Here is a 13,746-nt window from a genome sequence, read left to right as displayed (position 1 = left end):
AAAGTCTTTAGTTCAGTGTGAAGTTGTGAAGAGTCAGGTCGATGAATTGGGTGACATGGACATTTGTTCTAACTAAAACTGTACACGCAAGCCGAGTTGCAGGTGCTGTCTCTGAACACTGATCGTGAATTAGGGCCTATATACATACTGTCACACGTATGCTACTCGGACGAATAATATTGCATGGTGTACATCAAAGTTGAATTTGTTATTTCGATGACGGACTTCACTCGCGCTTTTCCTTGGGCACGCAAAACTAGCTTCATTGATGTAGAAGACAAAAATGAATTGCGACTGCATCGAAGTGATTCCCCCACGTCATTCAACAACGCTCCGTTCCCCTCCGGACTCTCAGGTTCTAGCCGCCAATGCGGAGAAGTCGAAATAGAAAAGTTGAAAAAACTGCCATTGAAAATTGTGCGTACCGGCTTGCTGTTCTAGTGGTATCATCTTCTGTGTGTAACAACCCGCAACGAAAAAAAGAAGAAACAGCAGACAAGGTATTAGCGACTAATTACTGAGAAGCCTAGATCCGGCCAGGGATCCGGTGAAGCCGGAGACATCCGTTTTCATCTCGAAGAATTAGAGACCGGAAGATATGGTGCTTTTCTCGTGATGGGGGTGACGATGCTGGAGTCATTCAAAGAATCGCAGTAAACTGAAAATCAAATCGTTCGGCCTCATATCGGCCCTTCAATCTATCGGCGGATGGGAGGAGGCGTGCGAGCACCCGGGGCGGTGGAGTTCTCCATGTTGCCCGTAAGCTCCGCAACCCGTGCCTTGATGCGTGCGACGCGAGACTCGATTGCTGCAAGAGTGTCAGTTGGCTGGTGATTGGATACCTTGTACCATGATTGCACTTACTCTCTTCTCCGCTGGTGTCGTCGTCACCATCAGTGGTCTTGCTGTATCCACCCCGGCTCTGCTCTTCGCTCTGGCGCTGGGCCGCACGCTCTGCAGCGTTCTTGCGGATCTGCGCCCACCGATCCTGCGCCTGGGGGCTTCGAGAGCCATCAGTCGGGGAGACGGGGGAGACGGGGGACATCTTCGCGGGCGGTTCGGGCGTCTTGTGTCTCGCGATGGGGGGAGGAGCCGCATCATCATCATCGGAGTCGTCGGGCACGAACGCGGGCTGCTCCTGGAGGGGGCCCTGATCGAAACGGGAGAATTCGGTGTGAGCCTCGTTGGCGTCCTCGGTATCGATGCGAGAGAGCGATTCATCAACCGACGGCTCATACTGCGGCTCGTGAGCTTGGGTCTCAACAGGGGCTGGCTGAGGCGCCTCCATCGGCGTGGCGTAAGCCTCGATAGGTGTTGGTGTGGGAAGGTTGGACTCAGTGGCAGTGGGCTGGGGAACGGGAGACGGAGCGTGTCTTGGCGGTTCGGGAGTTGCTGTTTCGCGCTGAAGCATACCGTTCACATCCGCGGCGGCGTTCTCAGGGAGCTTGGAGTTCCGGTTCTTGTTACGACCAAACAGCTTTCGCAGGCCGCCACCGCCAGTCTTTTCCTTGTGAAGCTTCTTCTGCTTCTTGTCCTTGGGGCTGGTGTCCGGTTCCGGCGTGAACATGTTTTCGCGGCCCTGGTCGAAAGAGTCCTTCGGCGGGGGCATCGGCGAGCCTCGGCCGCCCGAGTCGAATCGTTCAGCGGGCTGGAGACCACTCGGTGTCTCAGTATCCCTCTCGATGGGCGCGGGCGGTTCGTCGTTGTGTTGGGACGGCAGCGGCGAGGGTGTTCGGGGGATGCCTGGCGAGTTCATGGTCAATGGCGAAGGCTGGGGCTGTAAAGAAGGTGACTTTTCCGGAACTTCAGGGCGAAGCTCGTCACCGTTGGCGTGGCCGTTCGTGTACTCGTTGTGGCCGTGGCTTCCATTTCTCTGCATCGTGGAAACTCCGATACCGCGACCAGCAGTGTTGTTTGCGAGATAGGCCTCCCGAATCGCCTCCTTGTCGTATTTGTTCGCCCACTTCATTGCCGGAGAAGCTTGCTTCATGATATCGGGCTGGAGAGTCATCACGCTAGTAGTCTTCTCCATGGCCGATGCATCATTGCGTCCTCGGCGTGCTGCCAGTACTTGCTGCTGCTTCAGTTGTTGCTCCTGTTGCTGACGCGCCTGGAGCTGTGCGGCAGCTGCCTGGATGCGAGCTTGTTGATCTGGACCAATGCTTGACTTGCTGACATTTGGGTCCTCCTTCTTGCTTCCCTTCTCCAAGGCGTGCTTTCCAGTCGACTTGCGGCGGTTGACGCCCTTGTTACGTCTGGTCCAGCTGAAAAAGCCCTTCTTTTCGGCAATGTAGGCGCCTTCTTGAGGTTCAGGGGCAGCTCCAGCTACCATCTCTTCCATGACGAGCCATCTTCCCGACCGAATGGCCGTCTCGATAACGGCACAGCGGCCGAAGGCTGACTTTCTTTCCGGCGTCTCCTCAGGGGCAAGACTGCTCATCCAGACCCACCAGAACGCTTCATCCAGGTCGAAACGTGCTATACTTGCCAATTCACCGGGCTCCAGGCGATCCGATTCGAGTCTAGGGTTGTGGGATTGAGAACTTCGTTGGCGGACAGCTGTCTCAATTGGCGGCAGCACCTTATCGGGCGGCAAAAGCATGTTCGGGTTGTTCGGGTTGTCATCAACGAAGCCCGATGACAGGAAGTCTGCCCAAGACGGTGTGGTTGGTCGGCCTAGACCAACATTTCCAGCAGCCGGTGTAGTCCTCAAGCCCTGCGGCTTGCGAGCGGCGGCGGCCGCTTCCTCGTCATCGTCCTCGTCCTCAAGAGCACTGGTAAAGCCAATGTCTTCGAAACGTGACCAGGAGGCATCGCGCAAGCTGGTGGAGTGCTTGGAGCTGGACACTTGGGACTGGTTGGCCGAAGAAATCGCCTTCAAGACACGGCGGCACTCTTCGGTAAGGGCCTTGACAGGATCCTCGTACTCGGAAAACTCTCGCAGAGCTCGATCTTCGTCACGATACTGGAAATGGTTTGCCCTCCTCAAAAGGGCGAAAGGCGTAGGGGAAACTGCGTCGACAATCATGACCACCTTGTAGGTGGAGGACTGCATCAGCGAGGGCTTCTGAGGAGGGTACTCGGTTTCCTGCAAGAGCTTCTGTAGTGACATGGGCAGCATGGAGATGCTGCCTTGGGAGGGCTTCTGGGGAGCTAGCGACCTGAGGTACGCGAAGAACAGATGGCTTGTAGCATCGGCGGCGCTGCAGCATGTTAGCGCTCACGATTCGCAGTTGCAAATTTTATACTCACCTCGCCCACGACTTATAGCCACCCTCAAAGCCGCTGCCCGTATCTTTGTGCTCAAACGCCCACCATGCACCCATACGAGAGAGCTTTCGGCCACCCAAACCGTTCATCTTACCATGAGCTGCAATCGCGGAAAGAAGGTCGAAGAAGTCGAAAATGATGCATGATCGGGCGCCGTTGTCGACACTGAGTGGAATAAATGTCTTAAACGAGTCTCTCGCCATGTTCGAATCTGGAAGGTGCATGAGCCACTGTCGAATGGCACGAGGTGGCTGATCCTTGTGTGCGACTTACCTTGCTCGCCAACTTTGAACAATTCATACGCATCCCAGCCAACGACACCACCCGGCAATCTGCTCCAACACCATTTTACAACGCCGGCGATGACCTCGATGGTGTTAGCACGACCCAGGGAGCCTCATTCTCAAGACACATACCATGGGTTCGGTCATGCGAAGCTCTTGCGACAAGAACTCGCCGCGAAGCGGTTGACTGCCATCGAAGAAATGGCGGATGAAGGTACGGACAGCACTAGGGTCCGAGGTGGGACGGAATGGAAGGAGCAGGAAAGGGTGATCCAGAGCTAGAGACCGAAGAAAGCATGTCAGTTTTGCAGTCGCGATAGGTCGCATTGGGCACAAAGATTGATGCGTGCACATGCGAGATATGCAAGAAGGTCGTACCTCGAGCCTTGAGCTCCTCAGTGCAGCGTCTGATCAGGTCCTGAATCTCCTCGGGTTCGACCGTCTTTCGTGTATAAGCGTCGTCCCATCGTGGCTTCGCGGGGAGATGGTCGGCAGCATCGAAGTTCGCGCCCTTCTTCTTCTTGGTTGCACCGTCTTTGCCCTTGAGGCGGGAAAACAGGCTAGGCATTTTGGCGGTGAGGAATCGCCTTCAAGAAGACGACTGTTTGTTGAAGCGGGGGGAGGCGCGCGGCATTCGAAGAGCGGACGGAGAGGTCGACGAAGTCGTCGTGGCTGCTGCGTCGACGAGGGGTCGGAGACCGTTAAAGGGATCTGAGACACGGGGAGCCAAGATGATCAAGGTTGCGGATTCGCCTCGCCTCGGGTAGTGGGAATTGGTGGGGGAGTCGCGAAAGATGCGCGATAGGGGGGGGGAGGAGGAGTAGGTATCGTCGACGGAGTACGGTGTTGCGCGTTTGTCGAAAGTCAATAACACAGCGTTGGAGCAGTTCCCCACGCAGGCACTCCGCTAGGAGATTGCGGCGAAAGGGAATACAGAAAGAGATTCGAGGGTATATGGGGAAAGAACCGAGATTCTAAGAAACGAAAGTAATTCTCCAGCAAGGGAAGGCGAAAGGAGGAGAAAGGAAAAAGGTGTGGTTGTGGTGTTGACTGCCGGGCTGCTTGGGCAAGAACCGAAAGAAAGAGGCAGCTTCACTCTCTTTCTCTCTCTCTCTTTCTTGGGTTCAGGGGCGGGCGAACAAGCGGCGGGCTATTAATTGGAGAAAGCGGGAAATGGTAATATTTGGGGGGGTCCCCTGGAGGCTTGGCTCCCGCGCTCTTCCTGCTGGTGCTTGTCTCTTTGGTCTCTCTCTTTTTTTTTTTTTTTTTTTTCCCCTCTCTTTGCTTTTGCTTGCTGTTATTTTTTTCCTTCTGTTTTTGATCTGGCTCCCCTGTCTATGTCGCTGTGGACTGAAGTATCTTTTGTGTGACGGTCACAGCAGACGGGTACCTGAGGGCGACCCTGAGGTGGCAACCGAATAGGGGATAGCGGCAATGCAGCGGTTTAGGGGAGGCTTCCAGTCCATGGGTCGCGGGTGTGGGTCGTGGGACTCTGTGCTCCGTGCAGAGGTGCAGCAGTGCTGCGTGCAAGTGGTGACTGCAGCGGTGGTGTGCAGCAAAAGGCGGCGGCAGCAGCAACAACAACAGCAGCAGCAGCAGCAGCCTCCACTGGGATCTTTTTTTTTTTTTTTTTTTTTTTNCCCCTGGGTTTTTTTTTTTTTTTTTTTTTTTTTGAGGGGCTTTTGGCGGCGTATGGTAGGCTCGCAAGTTCTCTGGGCCGTTGTTTGACCTCTCGACCGAGGGCAGGTTCTCGGGTGATGCTAGTGGCACCTAAGGATCAGGCACAACACACAATGGTGGGAGGAGGAGGGGCAGGCAGGCCCTGAAATGAAATTAGATCGCTGGATAGAGGACCCTGGCTGAGTGCCACAGCCTACAGGGCCACAAGACCGCCCGCCGCTGATAGAACGAGGCTTGCAAGTTAAGGTGCGGGTGATCTCTCGAGACCTCGACCTTGACCTTGGGCAGGTAACCAAGTCAGGCACCGTACCGCTCTGTACCGCACCGCACCGCACCGCACCACTCCGTACTTTGTACCGCACGCTCGCTGCAATCTCGACCAGTCGATGGAGTCCGATGTGCAGCTGGGCGGAGAAGCAGGTAAGGAGGGTACTCGTGAGTAGTGGGGGAGCTAAAGAATTTGGGGCTGAAAGGTGCAGACTAAGATCTCAGGCGACGATGTTAGTATGGGCGTAGAAGACGGTGGGAGCGTCGCGGCGCCCAGACGACTCACAAGCGGCGGACGGGTGGTGTTGATGGCAATGACGACTCGGCAGAGAATCCAGGATCCAGAATCCAGAACAGGGCCGGCCGCGCAAGTCTCAACATGAGTTACTTCCATGCATCCGGGATAAGAAGGTGTGTGTAATGCAGATGCAATGCCAATGCCCCGGCAAGGAAAACCTCAGACGAAAGAGACGATGGAGCAGTTCCGGCGTCAGTGCCAGCCTCGGCGGTCACACTGGACGAGCAGAGAGGGAGTCAGTAGCTGCTTATCAACCACTCAAAGAGACGACGGGAATGCAGACTCCTTCATCTCGCGTGGGCATGCTGTCATCGACAAGGTTAAAGAAGGTTAACATCCATCACCACTTGGGCACCATGCGATGCGTTGAGGGCACATCGGGTATCTGGATCTGTATCTGTACTTTGGCCATCCATCTCGTTGAGTTGGACTTGAACTTGTTCAGCTCCTCGGCTCCCAGAGATGAGGTACATAGCATTCCTCCGACTTTACTATGTATACACGAGACGAGACGAGGTGAGGTGAAGTCCATTTGCTATTGATCATGGATGGCTTGAGACAAGCTGTCTCTGATGCGCGGTGCTTGGTATGGGCAAGCGTGGACATCCCATCTGTCGAGTGCACCTTATTTGAGCCCCTGTACCCGCTAGTTCCGGTCGGCGCTGGGTGTTGGGCTGAACTTGAATCTGAACGAGTCTTTCGCGTCTCTTGTTCAAGTCTTCCAGGCTGCTTTGCTCCGGCCGTTGCATCTGGAAGGGAGCAGAGGGATGCAAATCGGGAGCAGCAAGAATTGCGATTAATGAGATGGAAGGCGGTGCGGTCCAGTCCAGGCTCAGGACTCAGGTTGTCTTCATTCATTTCATCATCCACCATCAAATGTTCAGCCATTGAGAGCAGGGCACCCTGTTGGTCCGGCCTGCCCCCCTTCCTTCCCCGTAAGGCACCACGGTACCACACCCAGCACCACAATGGTGCACCACACCACCACCGCCGTCTCCTCCTCCTTCTCAAGTGGTGCATTGTGGTCCTGTCGCTGCCGCTCATCATCTCTGGGCCCTTACCTCATTCTGACCCACCCAGCGGCCCTGCCGCCAGGAGAAGCATTGTTAGCTATCCAATTGGCAGTGGGGGTGGACCCTGTCTCGTTTCGGACCTTCGTTGACTCGTCCCTCGCTTCCCACCAAGATCCAGCAGCGTTGCGATCCCGAGATGCAAAGCAACAAAACCGCCGTCTTCCTCACCATCCGAGTACACATCACCTTGCAGCTGTGCATGATACCTTGGGCTTGGAGGGTGTACTAAGTACACACGATCATGGTTTTGTCTCGTCGCCTGCAGCTCAGCCCAAGGAAAAGCGCGATTCCTCACGTCGCCCCTCGACGTTTTCGCTTTCGGTGCTCGGTCCAACACTAACACGACCTCAAGGTCCAGTCCATCGTTCCATTGACCGCTTCATCTTCCACGGCCGCTGTACATAATACTCGCCTCCGGTCTATTCCCCGCGGCCTGTGTTCATATCAGGAACATCCGACATACCCAGGTACGGACTTATCACGGCGTCAAATTCTACCGCATTTTTGTAGCACCCTCATTGAGCTCATGTCTCGCAGCATCCTCAGCTGGGAAAGCAACAAGGCATAGCATGATGACCACTAACACGACGAGACGCGTCTCGAATGTGAACCTGCCGCCTGGTTACTTTGACTTCCGGCGCCCGCCCGTCTGCCCCACTCCCCGGCAAGCCACAGGACGCGGCAACATGCTCATGTCAACGACCTTGGAGGAATTCAATTGTCCCAGAAAGAAATAGCAAGACTCGAAGCGACATCCGAGAAAGAAACCATGAGTCTGGGGCACCGCTGTGCCGCCTCAATGGCCCGGAAGTGATGTGGGAAAACCCCCAATTCAGCACCGCCAACGGTCCGGGCAGGACGCCACTTCGGCCGCCCTGAGGAGCCTTCTTACTCAGAACAATCTGCCTCTGACACCCAATCTAAAGCGACTCGCCAGCTCCCAGCACACCGGGATTTGCCAACAATAGGACGACAATTCTCCTGTGTGAGGGGAGTCGCTTCGCCGTGCATGAGTTGGCCGCTGCCAGCACATCCTCGTCGCTACTCCCATCCACCATTCACAGGCGGCTTTCTTCACATCCACAGAGCCGAGCCCCCCGATGGAACAAGTCATTGGCTGTGTTCTGTGCGCTTGATCGGCGTGTGCTGGCACCCACCACAAAGTGCTGTCAGGCTTGACGGGCAGCAGCTCTCTGGTTACTTGCATTTCGCCTCATCGTGCGCATCACTGGCCCTCCAGGCCCCAGCAGATGTCGCGCCGATAAAATCTCGCTACCGCTCTTTTCTCTGTCCGGGGACTTCTCCTCGGCGGATGTACAACCGCGTGCCGCTGAGGGTGACAGATCACCATGATGCCACTGACAGGATACGACACGGAAGCGAGCTGGCAGATGCCACGGAATGGCACTCCAAGGTGCCATGGGCTCCCTCAAACCATTCATCGGCGAATGCGACGGCGCTCGAGCCTCCCGTTATTGTTCTGTGCCTCCTCTCGCACATTCAAATCGGTCGTGCCAGGGCCGCATGAACGCACCTCCAAGGGGGGCTTGGGGGCTCAAGGACCTGCTTGCCTCTGCGCGTCTGATCCCGGCGTCTTGACTGGCCAGATCAGATGCGAAACTTCTTCCTGGTTTGTCTGGATTACCCAAAAAAAAAAAAAAAAAAAAAAAAAAAAAAAAAAAAAAAAAAAAAAAAANACAAAAAAAAAAAAAAAAAAAAAAAAAAAAAAAAAAAAAAAAAAAGACTGCACTACCGATCGATCAACGTCAGAAATGTCTGTCCATACTCCACCGAATGACCAACTCAATTATCGGACGATGTCTTCTATGGGTCTTGGCTCTAATTGGGGAGACGAGCTGCCGGTGTCTTACACAGAAACGTCGCCAATACTCCAGCTTTCCCTCCAAGGCTGCGGCGAACATGAACCCTTCGACCGCTACGCCAGCGGCTGCCACTGCACCACCCGAATTTCAGCATGCCAATTACCGCTGCATGTCTCTTTTTTGACTTACCGGCATAAAGTCCCGGTGGCATGGCGCTGCGACCAACCCAATGGCTTCCCCGAACGTGACAAGACCCTTAAATTCCCTGTTTAAATGACATAAGCAAGTTGTCCGTCATTTAGACTCGTCAGGGTCGTGGGATGGCATGTGACCCGCGGAACGCGCTTCAACTTCTGCAACGCACAATATAAGGTAATTGGAATATCAGCCCCGACTGGCTTGCAAGAACAATTTCGACGGAATGTAGGGCGAAAAGGTACGCTTGCTGAGGGGAGCAAGGAAAATCGCACATTGACCAATCGCTCGATAAACGATTAAGATGAATACGCGAGACACTTTCACCTGCCTGAGCACCAGCATTGCGTAATCCGTTGCACTAGGTTTCCGTCCTTGCGTCCGGCCCGGGCGGCACCGGAATCGGGACCGCGATGTGGATCCCGGGATCCCGGACCCGCGTCCGGTTTTGTCGACTCCGAAGCTCGCCATGAGAGAGTGTTCAAACGGACAAGAAAGATCTCACACTGCAAGTGAGAGACAGACTGTTCTTCGAAATACCTAGCAGTCGTCACTACAAAGCCTGCTCCATGCGAGCCAGTGATACACGAGCCCAAGTGAACGTCGCGACGGATATGCCCAGTTCCGAGCACTGCCTCATGAGTGTAAGAGGCTAGCATAGTACGGATGCTGTAGCACTGCCCTTGGATATCTCGGGTAGCGAGCGTCATAAAAGCTGTGCCAGGACAGCAGCGACACCAATGAAGAACATGGCTCTTGGGACTGGGCCTAGATATGGTTTCTGGCGTCTGCACATAGAAGCGCTCAGTGTGGTGGATCAGTCGTCGGCGCGGACCCAGTACCACGACAATAGAACGTCTCCAAGATCCGCTAAGGAGGCATGCTTATTGGTAACCATACATATGCATACAAGGTCTATAATCAATGAATTTTGCAAATCACGGTACTCTTTCAATTTTCTCCTGAGCCATCCGAACACCACCATCTCGTACCTTAGCCAATCCCCGACATGCGTCTATACGTGATTCTTCATATGCCAACAGCAGGCTTTATCATCTAGTAAAACAAGTCATGATCCGGGCCATTCCTAGAAGATGGCCCGGACGTAGCAAGCGTGTCGTCGGGGACAACCATATGCAGTTCGCCCCAACAACCGTCTTCTTCACCATAGTATTACTCCTTCTTGGGCGAGACCTTCGTCTCGGCCTCTTCCTCCGCCGCAGCCGCCATAGCCGCCATGGCGTCCTCGTCGACTTCGTCATCGTCGTCCTCCTCCTTCTTCTCCACCGGGGCCGGGGCCGGGGCCTCAACCTTCTTGGCCCCGCTCAGGTCCCAGTCAATCTCAGCGCCAGCGCCGTACCGCTCGACAAGCCAGTCGTTGGCCTTGCGGAAGTGTCCGCAGTCGAAGAAGCCCCTCGACGCACTCAGCGGGCTGGGGTGCACGCTCTTGAGGATGAGATGCTTCTTGGCGTCAATCTTGACGACGCGCTTGCCGGCGGGCGTGCCCCACGCCATGTAGACGACGCCGCGAGAGCGTTTCTGCGCGACGAGGTCAATGACCTTTTGCGTGAAGCGCTCCCAGCCGCGGTTCGAGTGCGAGTTGGCCTCGTGCGCGCGGACCGTCAGGCAGGTGTTGAGCATGAGCACGCCGCGGTCCGCCCACGGGGTCAGCAGGCCGCCGTTCTTGGGAGGCGGGCTGAAGCTCGGGTAGTCCTTCCTGAGGGCGATGTACATGTTCTTGAGCGAAGGGGGGGCCGGGGTCGGGGGGCGGACGGAGAAGGCCAGGCCGTGGGCTTGGTTGTGGTTGTGGTAGGGGTCTTGGCCGACGATGACGACTTTGACGTTGTTGAAGGGGGTATGGCGGGACCTGAAGCTGTGTTAGCATACACGTATTGAGTGCGCTGGGGTAGTGGGATTGGGAAACGGACCAAGAGTACACATCCTCCTTTGGAGGAAACCACTTCCTTCCTGCACTAGTTTCCCTGTTCAAGAACCTCTTGAGGTCGAGGAACTCCTTGCTCGTGACCTCATCCTTGAGGTGTGCCAGCCAGCTCTCGTGCAAGGTGTCGATCTCGAGCTGGAGCAGCTCCTTCTGCTCGGCCGTCAGTCCGGCGACCCACTTCTCCTTGTCGAACTTGGGAGCCGGCGCATCGGTGACGGCGGTTGCAGCCACAGCGCCGTTGCCGCTCCCTGCGGCGGCGGAGCCCTTAGCAACCGGTTTCGGGGCGCCGAAGAAGGACATGATACTGCCGTCCTGCTTGGGTTTCTTGCTGTCCGCGGACGACAGCGTGCCGGCCTTGCGCTTGAGGGTCGACATGTTGGTCTTTGTGGGGAAGGAGGACGGCTTTTTGGAGAAGGTGGTGATGTGGAGTGCCCCTTGATCTGGGCGAGGGCGGACCAGAATTGGCAGCTGGAAGGGCAGGCAGAGGCGTAGGCGGATAATCGTGGTGAGATGTGTGGGTGGTCGTGAAGGCGTCAACTGGTCGTCAATGGGTTCGTAAATCAAAGTTGGAGCATGGATGGAAGATCACAAGAGAAGAAATGGATAATGGCGAGGTCGATTGGAAGGGGAAGAACGGCTAGAGAAGAAGAGGTGAGGTTGGCGTGCCGGACGTCGTAGTAGAATTCTTTGCCTGGCCAAAGCTGAAAGTGCCGGTCTGCGGACCGTCCAGTGTCGCGTGGGGCGACGCGCTACCGGTAAGAGCAAAGAAGAAAAAAAAGGAAGTCATTTACGCGAAAACCCCCGGTGGCCCGCTCTTTCAGGCGCGTCCTGCCACGAGTTTTAGTGGTTGTTACGGGCGCGGGGGAGCTGCGTGGGAGCTGCAGCCCTGCAGCGCCCCCAGCTTAGGTTGGCTCGGCGGCACCCGCATGTTTCCCCCTGAGATGGGCGTCGTTTGGGACGAAGTGGTGACTTCATAGGCGTCCGACACGGACTCGGGAGGTTGTCATTGGACGGTGCATCCTGTCATCTTGGTGTTCGTCAAGCGAATTCTCGTCCAACTTGGCATCAAAAGCTTAAACACATCAAAAGACAAAAAAGCCGTGTTGTGGGGGAGGTATCATTACATCTTTCGCTACATAGTACAAGTTTTTGGTTTTCCCATGTCTAATAAACCCAAACCACGACATCTGTGTGTCGTTTGGCGTGCAACTCCAGGCCCGGATTCTTTTCCTTCCGGTTCATTAATAGCAGCCCGCCGTTTTAACGCCCAACAATGCATTGAAAGGGAAAGAGTGGTGATGCTGTGTCTTCAATCCGTGTCCCGCCTCGACTTCTCATTAACGCTCCTGAACACTCGCTTGCCGACTTCGTAGCTGCTGATCATGATGGCGCAGGCTGGGGCAACCTTCAGAGTGCGGGGAATCCACCCCTTCCAGAGGCCCTGGATACCTTCGGTCGAAAATATGTGCCAGAGCAGGCGAATCATTGTGCCTTGCTCAGCTGCGGCCATCTTGGCGGCGTTGGGAGAGTCGCGGTAGACTTGAGTCCTCGTCTTGCCCACGTCGAAGGGCATTGTCACTATCGATGCGAACCCGCCAGAGACAGCACCGGCAATAAAGCTGTCCGTCAGAGTTTCCGTATGGTTCTCCTGGCTTTGCGATCTGCGGCGCGACTGTGTCCGAGAACCCCTGACGTCCAGTGTTCGGCCACGGCGGGTCTCGCGCAGGTCCGTCAGCTTTCCCCGGATCGTCTCGTACCCCCACCAGTAGATACCCGAGAAGGGCACATCCCTCCACAACGTCAAGGTCAGGCCCCTCCACAACGCGCTGTAGCCGCTGGCGTTGACCATATCCTTGATGCCTCGGAACGTGTTGGCAAGGTGGCCTGTTGCAGAGTTTCCGGTGCTGGCTTGCATTCTGGTGCGGAAAAGCTCGATCGGACTGACGGCGGCAGCGGCAAGGATGCGGGCTCCGGAGCCGGCGACAAGGGGGGCGGTGTCGTCGTTGAGCCTCTGCGCAATCGGGCTCTTCTTGTTGTATCGCAAGTAGTCGTAGCCGGTGAAGTAGATGATGTTTCCCGGAATCGTCATGAGTAACGTCGGAGACAGACCCCGCCACAGGCTGGTGAACCCCTCGTTGCGCGCAATCTTCCTAAGTCCGTCCATGGTCGAGCTGATTGTCTTTCGTTCCACCTCCTCGACGGCACAATCGGCCGCCACTGCAGTCGCGGCGCCCTCTGCTTTGGGCATGGCTATGCACAGCTCAGAGTTGCCATTCATGAAGAAGACCTCCCTGCAGCAGGCAGTAACTCCGAGTGTCTCTCGATTAAAGGTCTTCAGGGTGTTGGTCGTCATCGCAAGCTTGGAAAAGTCTACCGAAGGCGGGGTGACGGTTTGGGACTGCCATCGAACTCGTACGACATCGAGCGGCGTAACTGTGGTGAGCCGCGTTAGCGGAAGGCGACTGAATCGATATGCAAAAGCTGTACTTACCGAGAAGCGACGTCAACAGACTGCCCGACATGGCCGAGATCATCTTTTGGGACGCGCTGATGTCCTCGTCACCGCCTCCTGGGCCATTGTCCTTGACTGGAATCATGCGCGCCATGGCGAAGGAGTCATCCGGGTCGAATCTGTCGTGGTCCTGGCCGCCGGTAGCTTGGTGTATGGTAGTCATCGCGGACCAAGTTGCATGGTCGGAGAGATCGGAGCTGGAGAAAGAGGAAGTTCCCATCCGGTCGCAAGTGCTGTTTAATGTCGTACAAGACCAAAGGGTTGCGAGTCGTGTCGTAAAAGAAAAGACGGATGAGGGGAAGACAAGCTTTCGTGAGCTTTTTCGCTCGAGCAGGGGGAGATGGGCGAGCAGGACCTTACCCCGTTTGCCAGAGTCCGGCCGTCATCGTCCTTCTTCCCCAA

General features: G+C 55.8%; 3 protein-coding genes across 3 annotated transcripts; all 3 read right to left on the bottom strand.

Moving 5' to 3' along the window:
* Window positions 1-698: 698 nt before the first annotated feature.
* Window positions 699-4,122, bottom strand: GCG54_00000337 (uncharacterized protein; the record flags this gene model as incomplete). The annotated part of the gene is made up of 6 exons (XM_045400477.1): window positions 699-808; window positions 865-3,203; window positions 3,253-3,481; window positions 3,544-3,637; window positions 3,687-3,832; window positions 3,933-4,122. 6 exons carry the CDS (start codon window positions 4,120-4,122, stop codon window positions 699-701), a joined length of 3,108 nt encoding a protein of 1,035 aa, XP_045258063.1.
* Window positions 4,123-10,063: 5,941 nt separating this feature from the next.
* GCG54_00000336 (Uracil-DNA glycosylase) lies at window positions 10,064-11,207 on the bottom strand (the record flags this gene model as incomplete). The annotated part of the gene is made up of 2 exons (XM_045400476.1): window positions 10,064-10,757; window positions 10,780-11,207. 2 exons carry the CDS (start codon window positions 11,205-11,207, stop codon window positions 10,064-10,066), a joined length of 1,122 nt encoding a protein of 373 aa, XP_045258062.1.
* Window positions 11,208-12,141: 934 nt separating this feature from the next.
* On the bottom strand, window positions 12,142-13,507 carry GCG54_00000335 (Mitochondrial carrier protein MTM1; the record flags this gene model as incomplete). The annotated part of the gene is made up of 2 exons (XM_045400475.1): window positions 12,142-13,265; window positions 13,324-13,507. 2 exons carry the CDS (start codon window positions 13,505-13,507, stop codon window positions 12,142-12,144), a joined length of 1,308 nt encoding a protein of 435 aa, XP_045258061.1.
* Window positions 13,508-13,746: the final 239 nt, after the last annotated feature.

The sequence above is a fragment of the Colletotrichum gloeosporioides genome, assembly GCF_011800055.1.
Source record: "Colletotrichum gloeosporioides strain Lc1 chromosome Unknown consensus_90, whole genome shotgun sequence".
NCBI lineage: Eukaryota > Fungi > Ascomycota > Sordariomycetes > Glomerellales > Glomerellaceae > Colletotrichum > Colletotrichum gloeosporioides.
The sequence above is the reverse complement of the archived record's forward strand: the minus strand, read 5'-3'. Positions and strand labels throughout refer to the sequence as shown.